The following is a 21,407-nucleotide window of genomic DNA, read 5'->3' as shown; positions in this document are numbered from 1 at the left end:
AGCATTGTGGAGAATGCAGGGTTCAAGGCCTTTGTTAATCTCCTGGATCCCACATATGTTATCCCTGGGAGGAAGACCTTGAAGGCAATGCTGCAGAAAAAATATGAGGACACCAAGGAGAAGGCTGTGGCTGAGCTCGGGAAGGCATCCACAGTAAGCCTGACTGCAGACGTGGACATCTATAAACATGGATGCCTACTTGGCAGTAACGTGCCACTATGTCACAGCAGAGGCCAAGCTTTCCACTGTGCTTTTAGGAGTGAGGAGGTTCCCTGACACGCACACAGCAGCTAACATTGCTGAAGCAAAGTCAGCCCTTATGACAGACTGGGGAATTACAAGGAAGGTAACAAGCTTGGTGACCGACGAACATGATTGCATGTGCTAATCAGTTACATCTCCGCCATGTCCCCTGTTTTGCACATGTTTTAAACCTTGTGGTGAAGCAATCCCTTGCTCTAACCCCTGAGCTGGAAGAAATGCGGTCTTGTGCACGCCGCATTGTGCATCTTTTTAAATGCAGCACAACTGCCAAGGAAAAACTGTGCGAAATCCAGCTACAGATGGGTTCAGCAGAGGCTGAAGCCAATCCAAGAAGTGGATACAAGGTGGAATAGCACCTATGCCATGCTGCAGAGGATCCATGACCTGCGAGAGCCTTTGGGAGCAACTTTGGCTAATCTAACTAATGACATCACTCCCTTTTCAGCAGAAGAATACGAGTCTATCCAGCAGTGTCTGCTGGTTCTGAAGCCATTCCACCTGGCCACTGTCGAACTGTCTGAAGAACGAGTGTCTGGCTCCAAAGTCATTCCGATGGTGAAGATGTTAAGACATCGTAATGGCAGACTGTGTACAACAAAACCCACTGGCGCAGAAACTGGCCAGTAATGTGCAAAGCACTCTAAATGACAAGTTTGCCATTGTTGAAAAAATGACTGCTCTCAGTGTGGCAACACTTGTGGACCCCAGGTAAAGTAGGTACTCAATGATAAATTTGGCATGGTCGCAAAAATGACTGCTCTCAGTGTGGAAAGTCTTTTGGACCCCCAGGTACAAGGAGATGGGGTTCTGCAGTGCAAACTCGTCTCAGGCTGCAGTGGAGAGACTCACCAGGGAATGTGCAAACATCATTCCACCACCACCAACATCCCCACCACCACCACCATCCTCACAGGAGTCTTCAGAGCAGGAGGACAATCTCTGGGGCCTGCTTGACAGCCACGTTGGCACACAACGTGGTTCCAACGCAACAGCCAGTGCCATTGCCGAGGTCCAGAGGTAAATTGTTGGGATTGGTGGTTTCCCTACAGACATAAGAAGAATTATAATGACATAAATAGTATTTTCCTTCTGCTTACAGGTATTTGAAAGACCCACATTTGCCTAGGTCAGAGGACCCTCTTAAATACTGGGAAAGGCACCACCTTGTCTTTCCACATGTCTCTCAAATAGCCATGCGCTATCTGTGCACTCCAGCATCCTCAGTGCCATGTGAGAGGGTCTTCTCCAAGGCTGGGGAAGTAGTCAGCAGCCGACAAAACCGCCTCCAGCACCGTTGAACACATTTTGTTTCTCAATAAAAATCTGGAAAGGAAAACAAGTACACAATAAGCATTCCCCAAACTGTCATTCACAATCCCCGTTACTGCACAAGCACCTTCCCCAAACCTTTGTACACAAGCACTTACACACAAACGACCTCTTGTATTTCACATAGACCTGTATCACAAGCACCTTCCCCAAACCTCCTTTGTACACAAGCACTTACACACAAACGACCTCTTGTATTTCACATAGACCTGTATCACAAGTACTTTCCACAAACCCCTTTATGCTTTCTGAATTGTAGCAACCCTGTATATAGCCTATGCCTCTGCTGCAACTGCATTCTATATTTGGTTACTGCTCAAAACGTGTTGCCACGTGTCTAGGTTACTCAGCAATAATTGTAGTAAAACAACTTTGTTGCAAGAATTATTACGGAATAGACTAGACACGTGTTTGTCATACATCTATAATAAGCATGATACACCTGCTCCATATGTAACGGTAGTTGGAATTATACCTCAGGCATCAACGTTGCCTTTCCTCCAACGTAGGCTATGTTGCGAGACGAGAACTATTAAAAAGGCATGTGTAGTAGGCTAAGCATTCACAAGCTTCGCTTCATGTCGCTACGTGCTTACCAATGGCCCGTTACAATTTACTGGAACATCGCGGGGTATATGAGTGGCTTGCAATGTATTTGATTAACTTATCAATTAGCCTACCTACATACACCTGTATGCAATTATACGTAGCGGTAGAAGGTGGCATTGTTGCTGCTGTTTATTTAATCCATATTTAGCCGTATTTAAACATCCTCAAATCGTGATCACAGTAGTTTATATCATTATATTATAATGTTATATTCAAATGTTGAAACACAGGCTTTATATTTTTAATTCAGTCATGTCATGTTCATGTCATTTCATTCAAGTTCAGTCATGTCATTCCATGTGCATGTGTCCATTCTGTCTCTCCTATGTTCATGTTATAAGTTTCGTTTTGTCTGTGTCGAGTTCATAGCCACTGTCATTTTGCTGACCAGCAGATGTCACTGTGTTTTCTTCGATGCTTTGATGCTTCGGATCATTTTGCGATACAATCAGGAAGAAGCTTCAGAGGCTTCACAAGGCTCCGTTCGCCCATCACTAATGTTAGCTAGCTAGCTAGGTGCTTAAGTTATGTTACTCACCCTCGTAGTTGTGGACATAACTTCATATGTCCCACTTCAAAGCTTTCTCCCGTTTCCTGATGGGTGCAGGTGAAAGTGCGTCGACCATTCTGTGCATATTGTTGACATATACTTATAATAAAGCTATGAACGGCGCGGGGGTATACAGTGGGGGAAATAAGTATTTGACCCCTTGATGATTTTGCAGTTTTGCCCACTTACAAAGAATGCAAAAATCTACAATTTTAATCATATGTACATTCTAACAGTGAAAGACAGAATCCCAAAGAAAATTCCAGAAAATCACATCATATGAATTTATTAAAATTGATAACCATCTGATGAGGAAAAACAAGTATTTGACCCCCTGGACAAACAGCATGTTAATATTTTGTAGAAAAGCCATTATTGGCCAGCACAGATGTCAAACGGTTTTTATAGTTGGTGACAAGGTTTGTGCACATTTCGGCAGGGATGTTGGCCCACTCCTCCCTGCAGACAGCCTCCAAATCATTCAGGTTCCGAGGTTGTCGCCTGGGAACTCGAATTTTAAGCTCCCTCCAAAGATTTTAAATCGGATTCAGGTCTGGAGACTGGCTAGGCCACTCCAGAACCTTGATGTGCTTCTTCTTCAGCCACTCTTTTGTTGCTTTGGCGGTGTGCTTAGGGTCGTTGTCGTGCTGAAACACCCATCCTCGACCCATCTTCAGCTCTCTCACTGAGGGAAGGAGATGTCGGTCCAGAATTCCACGATACATGGCCCCGTCCATCCTCCCCTCAATACGATGGAGTTGTCCCGTCCCCTTGGCTGAAAAGCACCCCCAAAGCATGATGTTGCCACCACCATGCTTGACGGTGGGGATGGTGTTCTTTGGGTTGTACTCGGTGTTCTTTGCCCTCCAAACATGACGAGTTGAGTTGAGGCCAAAAAGTTCTATTTTGGTCTCATCTGACCACATCACCTTCTTCCAGGCCTCTTCTGAGTCGTCCAGGTGGTGAATGGCGAACTTCATGCGGGCCTGTACATGTTTCTTCTTGAGCAGGGGGACCTTGCGTGCGCTGCAGGATTTCAATCCATGACGGCGTGTGTGTTACCAACCGTTTCTTTTTGTAATTGTGGTCCCAGCTGCCTTCAGTTGATTCATCAGTTCCCCCCTTGTGGTTTTGGGATGATTCCTCACCGTTCGCATGATCAGGGACACCCCACGAGGCAAGATCTTGTGTGGAGGCCCAGACCGAGGGAGGTTGGCGGTGGTGTGGTGCTTCTTACATTTCCTGATAACTGCACCGACAGTTGATCTTTTCTCTCCAAGTTGCTTTCCGATTCTCTTGTAGCCCATCCCAGCCTTGTGCAGATCAACAATCTTGTCCCTGATGTCCGTAGAAAGCTCTTTGGTCTTGCCCATGGTGGTGATGTTGGATGCTGGTTGTTTGGGTGTTGACAGGTGTCTTTCATACAGGTATCGAGGTGAGGCAGGTGTATTTGATGTAGATAATTGGTTCGGATTGGGGCTGTGTCTTAAAGAAAGACTAACTGGCTTGTAGGAGCCAGAATACTTGCTGTTTGTCCAGGGGGTCAAATACTTGTTTTTCCTCATCAGATGGTTATCAACTTTAATAAATTCATATGATGTGATTTTCTGGAATTTTCTTTGGGATTCTGTCTTTCCCTGTTAGAATGTACATATGATTACAATTGTAGATTTTTGCATTCTTTGTAAGTGGGCAAACCTGCAAAATCAGCAAGGGGTCAAATACTTATTTCCCCCACTGTATAAACTTGGTTACAGTTATCGGTTACAGTGCAGCCGCCCTCAACAGACGTTCTAACGTAAAGTGAACGCACCCTCAACGGGGCAGGGATCATTTCATTGGTCAACACTACAGCTGGCATTCTATTGCTTGTTGACTTTTGGCAGGGTTATAACACAAAACCAAGCGCGCAGGAGATCCAAGAGCAGAAAATTTGCAAGCGAGCAGAATCAGCCTGAGTGCGAGGAGAAGGTTCGAAGCTGAGAGCAGGAAATCTGTCCATACAACAACATATGAGTCTAAGCAGAAAGTTTGAGCACAAGCAGAGCAAATCCAAGCACGAGCAGTGAATATTTGAGTGTGAGAGCAAGGTTTTGAGCGTAATATCAGTGAGAAATGCTCTCAAATTGAAATAATGCGCTCTTGACTAGTGACAGTAATATAACGCCATATTTTACATAGTATTTTAGTATCACTACACATCAGACTGATTGGCCTAAACAACGAGCACTCTGTGGATGGTTTGCCTGGTTTTTGGATGAGGGTTATTACAGCTAATCTCATAGTGGGTGGAAGAGTTCCTTCCAGGAAGCATTCTTTAAACATATTTAGAAGTGGCTCTACTCATTTAGTTTTAAATGTTTTATAAAATTCCCAGGTGCCTTACCACTATTCATATTTTGGATTGCCTCTGAAAACTCCTCGGCTGTTATATTCCTATCCAATTCATTTTTTATGTTGTCACATAGTAACTCAAACTGAAGCTGATGAAGAAATGTTTCCTGCGCATCTGAGTCTTGGTTGCATTCTGATCTATATAAGGATTCATAAAACTCTTTGAAGCATGTATTTATTTCCAGCGGGTCTATCGTTAAATTCCCCTTGCGGTGTCCTATTTATGTACTATTTATTGCTCGGTCAGTTTGTTGTTTTTTGATTCTCCAAGCTAAAAGTTTTCCAGCATTCTCTCCTTGATCATGGTAGGCTTGCTTCAACCACATTAAACTTTTGGCACTTTCATCTGTGGACATTTTATTATATTTAGCTCTAAATATAAGCAATTCCTTTTGTTTTAAATCATCATCTTTTACATACAGGTAATTTTCCAACGTTTTCATTTGATTTTCCAAATGTACCATTTCCAATTTATAGTGTTTTGCTTTATAGCTGATGTAACTAATAATCTCTCCCCTGATGAACGCCTTAAATGCTTCCCATCTGGTACAAGCACTAGTTTCATCAGTATTTAGTGCAAAGAAGCTGTCAATTTTAGAGTCAATAGTGTCAACAAAAGCTTAGAATGTTTATATCGCCTGGAATCTCCAATTAGGTGGGCTATGGACAATTTTGTTGATTTGGATTTTGAGTGATACAGCAGCATGGTCACTTATCACAATACCATCATACCAGCATTCGCTAACGTTGGGTAAGAGTTCCCTGGAAATAATGAAATAGTCTATATTGAAAGGTGACGCCAAATCCTCCAGCATCGAGCCTCCACAGGCAGCCGCTCAGCCCAGTGCATCATGGGTGATTTGTGTGTACTTGTATAACAGAAGTAATGATTTTTATCAGGATTCCGTTCTCTCCAGACGTCAACTAGATTAAGATCCTCTATAAACTGTTTCAGTAGTTCTCTAGTTTGTGTTTTACCCATGTCACAGCCCGTTGAACAATCTATTGTTGGATTTAAAGCACAATTGAAGTCCCCTCCTAAAATAAAATATCCCTTCATGGTAGCCAAGTCAAGAAATATATTCCTATAGAAACTGGGGTTATCCTTATTGGGACCATAAATACTAACTAGGTTCCATGTCATTGATAGGATATTGCATTGGACGATAACATATCTTCCACCTGAGATAGTTTTAACAATCTGCAATTGTATTGTCCGGTGAATAAGAATAAGCACTCCCCTTGCATAATTATTATAACATGCATATATTACTTGGCCAGGCCATCTGCTCTGTACACGCTTTAAGTCTGCAGTTGTCAGGTGGGTTTCCTGCAAAAATATGATTTTAAATTTGAGATGTCTAATCCTACTCATAACTTGTATTAACTTTGTAATTTTCCGAAGACCCCTGACATTCCAACTCATTATTTTTATGTTAGAGGAGTTACAGTTATGATACATACTTATCTTCAAAAGACATCAGCTGATTAACCCGATGTGTAAACAAACCCACGTTATCCGTCTATAGTAGCATCCATACAGTTTAATGTTGAGTCTTGGAAATAACTGGGCTAAATGAAAAGGCGAGAAAGCGAGCACGGCGGCTATGCCAGTTTGAGCTAATACTAGCCTCCTCCTCGTTCTCGGTTGTTGGCTCGTTTCTCTGTTTTGGTCTAAGCCCACCGGAAGTCCAGTTAGGTGCCTGTTAATTTAATTAACTCGTGTGTAACCCTTATTATGAGGTAGTAGTAGTAATGTACATAGGTTTAGTAGTCAAAAGTAGTCTTAGAGGTTATCATTAATACGGATTTGGACCAGAATCAGAAGATGCTAAATTGTTAAGAGCCTGAGAATTGAATACCAATAAAATGAATACCACACCGGAATGACAGTTTACATAACCTGTATTAAATGCACAGGACTGGAACATAGATTAAAAAAAAACACGTTCATGAAAAATAACAAACTAAAATAATAAAGTGCGCACGTAATAAAGAAAACCTTTTTCAGTTTCTTTGAGCTCAGTTCATCCTCGGTTCGACTTGCCTTTGTTGACAAGAGTCCAGTTTTCACCGTTGGGGCCCTTTTTTCAGCTTGTGTTAGTGTTTGTCCTACCACGATGAAAATGAAGAAGATGATCCTGACAATTCGTCTAAAGTCAGAGTCACGACACGGTTGGCTCGCCACCCAGCCACCCGGACTGGGAATGAATCTTCTGATGGAACGTCTGGAACTTGTGGATCCGTATCACCCCGTGGGAAGGATCTCTGTACAATGTTCCCGACTCTTTACCAAAACCTGACCTATAAATAAGGTCAAATCATTTCTCAGTTACCATTCAGTGGAGAAATGGACTGCTACAGGCTACTACAAAATATGAGATAATATTTCAGTACACCTATAATGCAATATAAAAATTTCATTGTACAACAGCTCTCATGTTTCTTTATAGGTATCAAAACTATATGAATCTCTCGATCTACTATCAAAAGTAAATTTACATCAAAAATTGCATCCTCCATAAAAGCACATTTTACTAATCCAGGTTTCATGACATTAACAGTATGAAGAATAAAACTGCATGAATTGCATGTAAACATTGATCAACTTGTATCACTTTGAATCAGAGGCATTAAGGCGTTAGCGTGCTTTTTTATCCCCCCTCTGCACCGGTAACAGTGGGGGGGATGCACTAAAAATTCACCTCTTTAAGCTCCAGTAACTACAATTAAATCCACAATTTTTAACATCATTATTTAAAAAACTATTTAGCAACAGTATGAAGAGGTAACATTTCTTTTTTTCCCTTTTTTGTAACCCACAAACAAACTAATTTGTTGGTTTCACAGGCATAGCCAGTATTCCGCTAGCCTATTGTGGCTAATCACGCTATTACCATATGAACACAGTAGGCTAGGTTAAATACAAATGGGCACCAAAAGCCTGGCCTGTTAGCATGAATGCTAGCAGCTCAGAGGCCTACCGCCAGATAAACAACTCACCGTTTTAGTGGATTTTACTGCCTCTGGCCCTGTGACCACCGTGGATGCAGCACAGCTCTCTTTTACACTCTATATTGTAACAAGATATTGTCAGTATAAGCAATAATGATTACGGACCTTGCTTAATTCATTCCATGTTGTTCTTTTCCTCACCAAGTGGATAACGCAGTCTCCTCTGCTCGAGTGCAAGTGCCAAAAGAACGTGCAGAGACGCAAAACTAGAGGCGTAACTGTAACGAAGCCTAGCTGGCAGCTGATTGGTCAGCTCACTGCCTCATAGAGTTCACCTATTTGCTCACTTTCAAGTCAATCAAGGATACGAAAATAAGTTAACCCTTTTGTGACTTTGTTAGACAGCTAAATAGTGTTTCTCATTATTAAACCTGGCTACACGTGGCCCAAAAGTCTGTCTTTTATCTGTGAGGCAAAAGGATGCAATTTCTCAAAAACTAATTGCACTGAGAGGGAAGTGAATTTTCTTGACAACCGTGGGGTTTGCATGAACTTGATAGGTGGAAAGCCACTGAACTACGGCAGTTTTTGCTGTACAAAGGTCCTGTGGTTTTGAAAACGGTGTTGTCGTCCTTGACGGTATCCATGTCGATAATGCTAGAGTCAGATGAGCGGATTCGAAGTGCCTATCTCCAATATTCTCATGAACTAGTCAAACATTTTGTCATGTGCTGACCTGTATGGCAAGACTTTTCCTGTATACAATGTACATGCACTAATTCATCTCCAAGAGGATGCCAGACACTTCAACTGTTCCTTAAATGACATTTCCTGTTTTCCATTTGAAAACTACCTGCAACAAGTCAAGAAACACGTGAGGAGCGGGAGATTATTTCACCAACCGTGTAGCTCTGGACTTCTGAACATAGTGTGCATAGGAAATGGTCATGTCAGGATGAAAAATGCACTACTGCAAGAAAGGAATCTGTTCCGGAAGGAGGCTTGCCTCCCACAAGAAGCTGGTGGTTTTGTCCTCATACCCCTTCACCATGGTCTGGAACACACATATTAAGGTTCAATTTTCTTATTCTTTTAGCTAGATTCCATCAGGGATCATCATAGCTGATCACCTGTTTCCATCCGTCTGTTTTTTGTATCTTCCTTGGTGACTCCTTCATGTCCTTTCTCACTGCATCCATAAACCTCCCCGGGCATCTCTCTGTCATCACAATATCCTACTCCCAATGTAACCCTCATCGCTCTTCCGTGCATGTCCAAACCCTCTCAACCTCTGAACTTTTAACTAAAATGAAAAAAACTTAAAGTAACATGCATGCTTTCCTTTCCAGGTCATGTACACAAGGGCTGTTTGGAGGGAGGTTACCCGAGAGGAGGAGGGTGTAGTTCCTGACAGTTGGATCGCCAGAGAAATGAAAACCATCAGATGGCCACATAAAATGAACGCTACAAAAACAGAAAAAGCTATAAAGGACAAAACAAAATACCAGGATGACTGGATGACATTCTCATTAATCAAAATAGAAATTACTTCAGGCAAGTTTTGGGTAGATGAATAGAAAATTAAATACATTTCCAAGTCAAAATATTGTTGAATTGTTTTTGTTTTAAGGTGAATTGTCTAATTTCTAGATAAGCGTCGTGAATGTGACACCTACAACCTGACCAGCCAGGCGGAGGATAAGGATGATGAGGTGATTAGATTGACGAGGAAACAAACTAAAAAAGGAATTCCAGAGGGTTTTGTTGGAAATGGTACAAATACTTTATACATTTGAAATCGGTTGATACAAATTGGGCCTCAAATTTGAAACATTAACAGATTCGGATGAGGAGTGTCAGGGGTAATGGGTTTTTGCTTAATTAATTTATAATTCCAGTTTCAAAATGGATCAAGTTCTTTAAGATTTATATATTTTTGGATATGGATATGGATATGGATATCCACTTCTAGTGCAGTGGCGGCTGCCGGTCATTCAAAGAGGGGAAGCTCATTTTTGGCCTACATCATAAAAATTGTCCATTTATTTATATTAATATTATAATAATATATAATAATAATAATGTAATAATTAAATTATATAGTAATAATAATAATAAATAATAATAATATAATTATTATAATAATAATTTATAATATCCGTGAGAAGGTTTCATCAAGAGGCATGGCCAGCAGTACATTTTCTTTGTCACAGCACTTCCAGTCAGCCAGCTAACTCTGTCATACCAGAGCTGAACAGACCTGTTACTTTGCCCTATCTTTTGCATTAAATCAATTTTAAGTGTTGATCTAACCCTGCTGTTTAATTCTAAGTTTATCCTGGTAAGGAAGACTTTCAAATAGCTTTGCCAAAATCAGGTCGACAATATTAGCATTGTCTGCCATTGTGTGCAGTTTGCTAGCTGGCTAGTTCACCCCTACAACACTAGCCTAGCCTTCTAACTGTCAACAAACCGAGAACTGTATTCTCAGGCGGAAGAATATAGTACTTGGGCGGAGTGATATGCTCACAGCAAGCCTGTCTGAGAACATAGTTCCCGGTTTGTTTACTATTAGAAGATGGCTGTGTCTCATGTTACGTTGTTTTTTGTACACGCTGTGACTATACAAATCACAACATGTAAATAGGAACATGTTGGCATTATTTTGTCACTTTTGTCACAATTCGGAGCAGTAAGCTAGTTGGAACCAGTTATCTGCAGGATCTGTGCTGGGCTAAGCTAATGCTGGAACCGTCAGACAGCGTTACAGCATGCACGGAGATGAGAACGGTATGTATCGCAGTGTTTCCTCTATGTTGATTTGACCGTGGCAGACCCCCGTGGCAACATTTCTGCCCCCCACGGTATCAGAAATAGGGCTGCATTGTTAGAGTGCATGTCTGAGAATAGTGCGGACATGCGCTTCACACCATGAGCACGTCATTTGGCAGAAAAAGGGAGAAAAGAAAAAGAGACGCTGTCCAGATGATAAGCCAGTTGAGATCATGTGTGTACGTCCTTGAGAACTGTAAGTCGTATAACTTATGTTGTCAGTTCATTTAAGCCTGGTCTTGCAAATTTAAATTAACTGGTGCTTTTCATTGTTTGTATTCTTCACCTGCTAGCTAAGTTGGACGTGGCTGTTGATTCGATATAATAGCGATTGCTCACGTTTGTATTTGAGGTGCATTATTTACATGCTGAAGCAGTTACACTGCATTAAGATAATGTAATTAATAGTGCGTTTATTGTTATTTGCTACAAAATGCTTAGCCTATATGTCAAGATCAAAGTTGGCCTATATAGTAACTCAAAAAATACAGTTCAATCACAACTGAAAATATGCCTCATTGTGTGTATGAATTAGAAGTGAATAAATATATTTGTTTGTGTTGCAGCGAAGTGTCAGTTCCGTTTCGGACCTGCCCCCACTGCTAAAATAAATCCTAAAGGAAACACTGGTATCGTATGTAGGTCTTACTCTGGGGGTTACGGTGAATAAGCTAAATTCCCAATAAGTCGGCGTGTTCCTTTAAAGAAATCGCCACTGTTCTAGTGATTATTTATTTTTCCCCTTGCACCAACCATCGCACTGCTCAAAGTCATAGTCCATTCATTGCTTGTGAATTAAGCATAGTAATGACTCAAGTATCACTTTATCCGTTGCACCAACCAAAAGTCTATTCAGAACAAAGTGTTAATCACTGCTTGTCAAGTTTGGTAATGATTTCTTTTACAGGCTTAATGAAATGTTTCAGACTTGTCTGGCTTAGAGGAGCAGAGTGTGCCAATTCTTACCTTTTTGTTTCATTTCAATAATTGTACATATTTGAATATTCTTCTGTTTTTATCAGGCTCTCGTCATGCAGCAAGAGATCATGCGAGGGGTGGCTATCGCTCCAGGTAAAGAAGCAGGACAGGGCACAGCGTCCGTAGTGGCTGGCTTCTACTGGTTGGTCTCCAGCCCTTATTTTTGGTCAATCAGTAGGGGTTAGTCTGTTTCAGTGTTAAAACATGTTATTGTCAGTTATAAATGTATGGCCAATTGATTAAATTTAAATGTTAACAGGTCCAGCAGTAGGTCCAGCAGTGGATCCAGCATCAGGTCCAGGCACAGTGATTGTTCAAGGCACACCTTCAGGTCAGACATTATGGGTCTCGGCACAGTGATGGTGTGAGGCACACAGTTTTTATATTGCTGCTATATTATGTTGTATAGCCGCATGTGACTAATAAATTGCCCTTATATCTTGTACAGTCAGGTCCAGACTTAACGGGTCACGGCATAGGTCCAGACATGACAACCGATCCCGTAGTGATGCCCCCAGTCCCCTGGGCAGGTCCAGACATAATGAAAGATTGTGGCGATGTGATGACATATCTAGTAGTGATACCCCTAGTCCCCCGGGCAGGTCCACACATAATGAAAGATTGTGGCGATGTGATGACCGATCCCGTAGTAATGCCCGATCCCATAGTGACGCCCCCAGTCTCCTGGCCAGGTCTACACATGACAGATCACGGCACAGTGATCTCAGCAGCACCCCCTATGACAGGCATGGTGAGTTGTCGGCTGCGTTCACACTACACTCAATTAGGATTATTTGGCTATTCAGGTAGTGATCGTATCACCCTGGCTGCCTGTCCACATTACACAGTGCCCACACTGCTTTTGCTTACATTTTCTTTAGGCCTCATGACCAAATTTAATTTGAAGGGCAAGGGGAAAAGTGGGAAGCGCCCTTTAGAAGGGACAAAGGTTTATAGAGCAATACAATTTCAATTCAATTTTATTTATAGTATCAAATCATAACAAGAGTTATCTCGAGACACTTTACAGATACAGTAGGTCTAGACCAAACTCTATAATTTACAAAGCCCCAACAATTCCTCCTTAAACCTCCTCAAACCCATCACCAAATCAATCCACCGAACTTTGGGGGACCAAGCCTTTGCAATAGCTGCCCCCACCCTCTGGAACTCACTCCCCATCCACATCAGAAACTCGGATTCACTGAACACCTATAAAAACTGCTCAAAACTCATTTGTTTCAATTGGCCTATCCATAATTTACAATAATCACTCATCTTGTTTGTTTGTTTGTTTGTTTGTTTCTTTTGTTTGTAAAGCATCTTTGAGTTCCATGTAAAGCGCTATATAAAACTTATGTATTATTATTATTATTATTATTATTATAATTCCAGTAATTCCCCCAAGAGCAAGCATTAGCAGTGGCTATTGCGACAGTGGCGAGGAAAAACTCCCTTTTAGGAAGAAACCTCGGCAGACCCAGGCTCTTGGTAGGCGGTGTCTGACCGTGCCGGTTGGGGGTGTGATGAACAGTGGCGTAATAGTGACAATAGAGATAATGGAACAGTGACTACAATGGTAGTCGTAGTAGTTCATGTCATATCCAGGCACAGCAGGGCATTATGGGATGTAGCGTGGCACAGCAGAGCATGGGTGGGCGCAGTGGATGCGACAGAACGCAGCAGGATGCACCCGGACATTGCAGGGAATCACAGAGCGTAGCAGGTCCACAGCGACAGCTGCACCCAAAACCCAGGTCTTGGTGTCACCCTAGTCCAAGGCGATGTTCTGGGCAAAGAAGAAACATAATTAAAGCTGCAAGCAGCGATGACGGGCCCTCACTTCTTGCATCGGGGGGTTCTGGAAGACGCAACATCACATGTAGACCACACATTCTAAGTTTCATGTAAATCTGAATAACTTTTGCCAAGATACAACCGTTCATGTTTTAACAGCCACCTACAGGAAGTTGTTTCCCCATAACTTGTGCATTGTTTTAGCTATCAAAATTCTTTTGATAATGTAGAAATCTACTAGGTTCAGAATAAGAATGTCCTGTAGCCTGGGATGGCCTGGCTGTCTCCTCCTGTCTGGCATGTGTCAGATAAGACGGGTTCAAATTTAGTGGAGCAAAAGTGTTTCTGATTTGTTTAATAAACAATTGGAACAGAATGCACCTAATGAAATCTCTTAAAAGGAAGAGACAATCTTTAGGCCATGAGAGAAGAAGAGAATGAGAGCGATCCCAAGGCTAACGCGCAACTTCTCTATCTTCTCGGAGACAGAAAGTCTGAGTGATATCCAACCAATTGGCGGCCCAGACGCAATGGCGGGAGGAGGAACCTGAAGATGAATAAAAGAATAGGGAAAAGGAAGGTCCGGTGTCAGACCCGGAAAGACTTTGTTGGTGGTTAGGGAGTCTCGAAGAAGCGGCTGATCCATATGCATATGAAATATCTGTTTGCAATATAATTTTACTAAAGATTGTTATAGTTTAACTGAACAAATCCTGAGTATTCATTTCTTGGTCTGCCTTTCAACTAGGGCTGTGACAATAACCGCATCACAGCAATACATGTCGTGTGATATTAAATATTATGAAAGCAACAATCATTGTTTAGTTATCCTCATCGACAGTGTAGGAGCCACATAGTGTATGTTGTTTATGGTCTCATTTATGTTGTTTGTTGATTATTGTGTTGTGCACTTGTATTGTAGGTGGTGGGTGTTTTCATCGCGGTTTGAGCGGAAGTGATAACATATTTGTTTGCTTCACCTGTTCACCTGGGTTTTTTGGCCTTTGACAGAGAGGGGGTGAGCCTGGGAGCAAACACTTTCTGTTGACCAATGTTGCGGCTGTAAGCGATCCAACATAGTGCTGCCGCGAGGGACTAAACACAGAGATGCATAAACACACTGACGCGCTAAAGGATTGTATTGCAAGGATTTATTCCGCCGCACTAACGCACTTATTTCGACTCACAAAGTAACTTTACATTTATTAACTGCAGTGCTAATTGTATTTTACATGTGGAGGAATAAATCATTGCAATACAATCTTGAGTGCGTCACAGTGTGTTTATGCGTCTCTCAATGTACTTTCTTGGCCTGCTTACAGCCGCAACAGACTGTATTCTGAAAAAAACAGACTGAAAAAAATAAAAACTTAAGTTGCTCATCCCTTCAGCTTTGCACAAGAGGATGGACATTATATAGGATATTTGGGGGTTTCTTTTGTGTGTTAGATTATTATAAATTATTATTATTATTATTACTACTACTATTACAGGTAATGTTTAATATAATATACAGTTGGAAAGGCAAAGACATTTCTCTGTTCTCAGCAGATGTGGACATTACCGCTGCAGTGTTTACCATTGCACTTTAGCCTAGCAGCTAGCGGAGTTTCCTTCTGTTTATAGATTCATCCTGACAAAACCGCACGGTTAAATTTCAGCCTGCATGCACGTTTTGTAGCCTAAACCTAGCAGCTCATGTTGGTAGTGAGAGCAACAAGTTAGCGGTGTGCCGAGTTGCCCTCTCTGCTCTCTGTCAGCTGCTAGACCGCTGTGCTGCACAGTGTCTGCACTTGCCATTGTCGGCTAACAATTACTTTATTTTTAACTTTATTGACAATAGAACTTTCTGAACTGTCTGTGGACTAGATCAACGGAGAGGAGAAAAGGCAACGCGGCCTTAAATGACAGCAAGACACAGTAAAGACTCTCACATTGAGCTGAAATGGAAACACTGCAATCTTTTTATACAGTCTATGACTGCAACATATGTTGTATGGTTTAAGCCGATGCTTTTTCGGGGTAACGCTATTCACTCTACTGGCAGTATTGACAACAGATAAAGCCACCGTGTCTTGAGAAGCTTGTCGTTTTATTGTTTACGTTTAACTCTCTTTACATCATCTTTGTTATCTCTCTTTTTCCTCTCACTTTTCTTCAAAGCTGCACTCGTACACTACTCTCCGTTACCGCTCGCTCTCCTTGCGCGACCACATGAGCACTGACATCACCTACTTAAGGCACCCTGCTATTCTTGCTCTAACTTACGCTACTCTCTTAAGGGGGTTGCGGTTAACCGCCATACCGCGATGATACGTTGCTTCTTCACCGCGGTAAGAAAAAAACTATACCGTCACAGTCCTACTTTCAAGGACCACAATATTTAAAGGGGAAACTTTGAGAAGTGACCGGTGGTTCGTAAAAGACTCTGGCCTTTTGAGGCAGAGTAGAATCGGTAGCTTTTTTTTCCTGTAGTAGTTCATGTCATAGCCAGGCACAGCAGGGCATTATGGGATGTGGCGTGGCACAGCAGAGCATGGGTGGGCGCAGTGGATGCGACAGGACGCAGCAGGATGCACCCGGATATTGCAGGGAATCGCAGAGCGTAGCAGGGTGTAGCAGTTCCACAGCGACAGCTGCACCCAAGACCCAGGTCTTGGTGTCACCCTAGTCCAAGGCGATGTTCTGGGCAAAGAAGAAACATAATTAAAGCTGCAAGGATCGATGACCGGCCCTCACTTCTTGCATCGGGGGGTACTGGAACATCACATGTAGACCACACATTCTAAGTTTCATGTAAATCTGAATAACTTTTGCCAAGATACAACCGTTCATCTTTTAACAGAAACCTACAGGAAGTTGTTCCTCCATAACTTGTGCATTGTTTTAGCTATCAAAATTCTTTTGAAAACTTTTAGTCAAGAGGGTCCACGAGTCCATATCCAAGTTTATGTGCAGATTGGACTCCTGGCCCAGCAGGAGTTAGACAAAGTAGGTTTCCCATATATCGCGATGTGAATAATTAATAACCAAAATTCTAACAGTGTCACCTAATGGCCGATTCACAGTCATAAGGGTCCACCGAGTTTACGTGCATATTTTTGTGCAGATGGGACTCATGCTCTACGAGGAGTTAAAAAAAGTATGTTTCGCATAAAGAAAATTTGCTAATTAATTACAAAAATGAAAACAGCTCCATCTAAAGTCCAGTTGACGCCATATTTGGCACACAGCCTCATTGGCACATGAGGAACAACTGTGTTAAGTTTTGTGTCCATTGGAATAGCCGTGTGCAAGACACAACCGTTCCTGTTTCCACACCCACCTACAGGACCTCCATAACTTGCTTCAATATTCTTTTGATAACTTTTTGTCACGAGGGTCCACATTATAGGTCTATATGCCAGTTTTCGTGCCGATCAGATTCAAGCCCCAGGAGTAGTTAGACAAAGTAGGTTTCCCATATATCAACATTTTGCTGATTAATTAAAAAAAATAAAAACAGCGCCATCTAATGGCAGATTGCCGCCAGGTTCGGCACAGATGCTAAACCGGCCATGAACTTGGAAATTCTTTCAACTATCAAAATTCTTTGGATAACTTTTCGTCATGATGGTCACCAGATACTACCTGCAAAGATTCAAGAAGATTGAAATCACGGCCTAGGACGAGTTCGAAAGAATGTAAAACACCTGAAAAATGCATAATTAAAAATGTCCGCCTTCCGGTTGGGCGGAGCTAATGAAGGTAAATAGGAAATATGTCCGCAATGATTAGAGCAATATGAGTATTAAATCTGGTGAAGATCGGAGCAATTATGTCCAAGTTAAGGCCTTCCACGCATTAGGGGGCGCTATGGAGCCCGCTTACAGGTATGGGCCAAATCGCTGTACAGTCTTGCAAAGCTCTCAGGTGTTCAATTTTTGTGAGTTTTTGTATGTACTGAGGCCGTCAAAAATGTGCCCAAGGGCTAAAACCAATTAGGGTCCCATAGGCCACGGCCACTTTGACCAATAAGTACCTTACTGTAGGGTTGGCCTCCGGATTGGCCCTAGATGGTACCATCCAAAATTTGTAAAAATGTGATGAGTCATTCATGAGATATACATTTTTTGAAATTGTAGCACCCCCTAGTGGCCAATGTTCGTAAAATAAACATGAGTCTTAAGTTTTGCGTTGATAGCATTTATTTTGGTCGAGATATGGCAAAGTTGGTGTTTTCATACTTAGCTAAACAAATTTGTTTGTGCGTAATATGTGCAATTTTTATGCTATAAAAATTCTTTGGATAACTTTTTGTCAGGTCCATCTCGAGATGCTACCTGCCAAGTTTCTTGCAGATCGGTCACACGGTGTAGGAGGAGTTCGGCAAAGTAGGTTTTTGATAAATCTGGATTTTTCACGCATAAAAGTCTAGGCGAAAATGGGCGTGGCCTATATCACGAGATTCAGTTGGATCCAGGGAACATGTGGATATATGGTTTTTGAATGTGCAATGTACGGTTTGGGAGTTATAGGGCCAAACACGTTTTTTCTACTATAGCGCCACCTAGTGGTGGATATGTGTAAGAATTTTTTTCACCAGTTGTGACATGTGTGCACATTTTTGAGTTTTTGTGTATTCTAACCCCCTCAAAAATGCGACAAAGGACTCGGAAAAATAATCTGACGAAAAACAATAGATTCCTTTGCACTTTCAGTGCAAGGCTCCATTGGGGCCTTGCACTCGTGCTCGGGCCCTAATGATTAGGTTAGTAACAAGCATTTCTGGGACAGGATGCACAAAGGAAAAGAGAGAGCTGCTCATTGTGTCATAGGAAGGAAGGAACTTCCCCAGCAGTCTAGAATTATAATAGCATGACAAGAGAGGCAGGTTAAAGAGAGGGGCCTGATCGGGCTAGAACTCTCCCCAACTGGATCGGGCTGTACTGGCCTGCTTCCCTCTACTCTCACTATATTATTGATTATATGATAGGTAAATCTGATGACTGTAAAGAGAAGCAGAGAAAAGCAGGGGTGCTGTGTCTGAAGCTATACACCCTTCCCCCGCGGTCCCTAACTATAAGCTTTATCAAAGACCCAAACCCAGATTGGGAGCTGGTTCCATAGGAGTGGGGCCTGGTAGCTGAAGACTCTGGCTCCCATTCTACTTTTAGAGACTCTAGGAACCACTAGTAGCTCTGAGTTCTGGGAGCGCAGTGCTCTAGTGGAACAATAAGGTACCTAGAGCTTTTCTAGATATGATGGTGCTTGACCATTTAGAGCTTTGTAGGTCAGGAGAAAGATTTTAAATTCAATCCTGGATTTTACATGAAGCCAATGCAGAGAAGCCAATACAGGAGAAATATGATCTCTTTTCTTAGTTCTTTGTCAGAATGTGTGCTGCAGCATTCTGGATCAGCTGGAGAGTCTTAAGGGACTTATTTGAGCATCCTGATAGTAAAGAATTACAGTAGTCCAGCCTGGAAGTAACAAATGCATGGACTAGTTTTTCAGCATCGTTTTGCGACAGGATGTTCCTAATTTTGGCAATGTTACTATAGATGGAAAAAGGCTGTTCTTGTGGTTTGTTTTAGATGGGCGTTAAAGGATATATCCTGATCAAAAATAACTCCTAGATTTCTGACAGTAGTGGTGGAGGCGAGGGCAATACTATCTAGGGTAGCTATATCTTTAGATAATAAAGTTCGGAGGTGCTTAGGTCCCAGCACAATAACTTCAGTTTTGTTTGAGTTTAACATCAGAAAATTGTAGGTCATCCAGGATTTTATATCTTTAATGCAAGCTTGAAGTTTAGCTAACTGACTGCTTTCGTCTGGCTTAATTTACAGATATAATTGGGTGTCATCTGCATAACAGTGAAAGTTAATTAAGTGTTTCCTAATAATATTGCAGAGAGAGTAATGCAGAGCATTACTTTTTAAGACTGTGATGGGGGAAAAAAATAAGGTTGATGGACAGAATTAATATGACTTGTTTAAGGAAAACTTAAACAAGTCATATTCTGACTGAAACCAATTGAGTCTAGGAGTGAATTGAAAGCAGTACTAAGGCTATTGCTGTCGACATCCACATGGATATTAAAATCACCTACAATAAGTACTTTGTCTGATTGAAGGACTACACATGATTAAAAACCAACCCGGTCTCAAGCCAGGTCAAGCATATATAAGGAGAACAGAATTGGTCCAAGCACTGAGCCTTGAAGTCCTCAAATAGACTATTCCTATTTAGAAAGTCACATAATTCACATAATCCTTTTTCAAGGATCTTGGAGAGAAAGGGAAGGTTAGATATAGGTCTATAGTTGGCTAAGACCTCAGGATCGAGGGTGGGTTTTTTCAGGATAGGTTTTATCACAGCTACTTTAAATGACTGCGGTACATGACCTGTAGACAAAGACATACAGTATTGATCGTATCTAGTAATGTAGTGTTAACCACGAGTAGTAGTAGTAGTGCTTCTTTAAGTAGCCTCATTGGAATGGGGTCTAAGAGACAGGTAGTTGGCTTAGCTGAAGAGACGTTTAACGTTAATTGTTGGAAGTCTATAGGATAAAAGCAGTCTAAGTATATATCAGATCTTATCGTTCTCTCGAGCCCTCCTGCGCCCAAAGGTGAGCCGTTAGAAGCCGTGGGCAAAAGGTGATGAATTTTATCTCAAATTGTTATAATTTTATCATTAAAGAAGGTCATGAAGTCATCAGTACCCAGAGCTACAGTAATAGATCGCTCAATAGAGCTGTGACTATCTGTCAGCCTGGCTACAGTGCTGAAAAGAAACCTTGGGTTGTTCTTATTTTCTTCTATTAGTGTTGAGTAATAGTCTGATCTTACTATTTCTTGTTTTTGGGTTTGGGAGTTATACCAAGGTGCTAGTTTCCTTTGCATCGCCATCTTCATTTTGATAGGAGCAACAGAGTCTAAAGTAGTCCGTAGGAAGGCCGTAGTAGCGTCTACAAAATTATCAATTTGGGAGGGACTAAGGATAACATAAAGGTCCTGTTATATTAAGGCATGAAATTGAGTTAAGTGCTGTTGGAATATATTCCTTAAATTTAGCTATAGCACTGTCAGATAGGCATCTAGTATAGAAACTTTTATTTAATTTCGTATAGTCTGGTAGTAAGAATTCAAAAGTTATAAAAAAAATGGTCTGATAAAGGATTCTGCGGAAATACTATTAAATCTTCAGTTTTGATGCCATATTCTAGCACAAGGTCGAGGGTGTGGTTAAAACAATGCGTGGTCTCAGGCACACTCTGACTGAAACCAATTGAGTCTAGGAGTGAATTGAAAGCACTACTAAGGCTATTGCTGTCGACAGCCACATGGATATTAAAATCACCTACAATAAGTACTTTGTCTGATTGAAGGACTAGACATGATTAACAACCAACCCGGTCTCAAGCCAGGTCGTTATTTTGATTCATACATTTTTGTACAGGTTACGATTTTGACGTTTTTTTTCGTCTATATGCAACGACTTATTTTGACATTTTTTTCGTGTATATGCAACGACTTTTGAACGTGTACAGGTGACGCTTTTTGAACCTGCTCTGGGGGACGCGACAACGGAGAAATGAAGCGCCACACGCCGGCCAAAACAACGGGACGGGCCGCCACTCGCGGGCCGCCACTCGTAGGATGCGATTCTGCTCCGGGGGACGCGACAACAGGGAAATGAGGTGCCACTCGCG

The 21,407-nt window shown here is 41.8% G+C and overlaps 1 protein-coding gene and 1 long non-coding RNA gene across 2 annotated transcripts; one reads left to right on the top strand and one right to left on the bottom strand.

The window, feature by feature from the left end:
- Positions 1 to 1,013: 1,013 nt before the first annotated feature.
- Positions 1,014 to 1,562, top strand: LOC114570220 (zinc finger BED domain-containing protein 4-like). The gene is made up of 2 exons (XM_028600472.1): positions 1,014 to 1,281; positions 1,364 to 1,562. The coding sequence occupies exons 1-2, from the start codon at positions 1,064 to 1,066 to the stop codon at positions 1,560 to 1,562; spliced, it is 417 nt and encodes a 138-aa protein (XP_028456273.1). The 5' UTR covers positions 1,014 to 1,063.
- A 3,281-nt stretch (positions 1,563 to 4,843) lies between these two features.
- Positions 4,844 to 8,373, bottom strand: LOC114570125 (uncharacterized). Its single transcript, XR_003694475.1, has 3 exons — positions 8,303 to 8,373; positions 8,150 to 8,218; positions 4,844 to 7,450 (listed from the first exon to the last, which is right to left on the bottom strand). It is a non-coding gene; the product is annotated as an uncharacterized LOC114570125 (long non-coding RNA).
- Positions 8,374 to 21,407: the final 13,034 nt, after the last annotated feature.

This window comes from Perca flavescens, chromosome 15 (assembly GCF_004354835.1).
Source record: "Perca flavescens isolate YP-PL-M2 chromosome 15, PFLA_1.0, whole genome shotgun sequence".
NCBI lineage: Eukaryota > Metazoa > Chordata > Actinopteri > Perciformes > Percidae > Perca > Perca flavescens.
This window is presented reverse-complemented; position numbering and strand designations above follow the sequence as displayed.

Coding starts and splice junctions, on each gene's coding strand:
- LOC114570220 (XM_028600472.1), top strand. CDS start 1,064: ATGGGGTTCTGCAGTGCAAACTCGTCTCAGGCTGCAGTGGAGAGACTC. Junction 1,282..1,363: donor GCCATTGCCGAGGTCCAGAG/GTAAATTGTTGG, acceptor TTCTGCTTACAG/GTATTTGAAAGACCCACATT.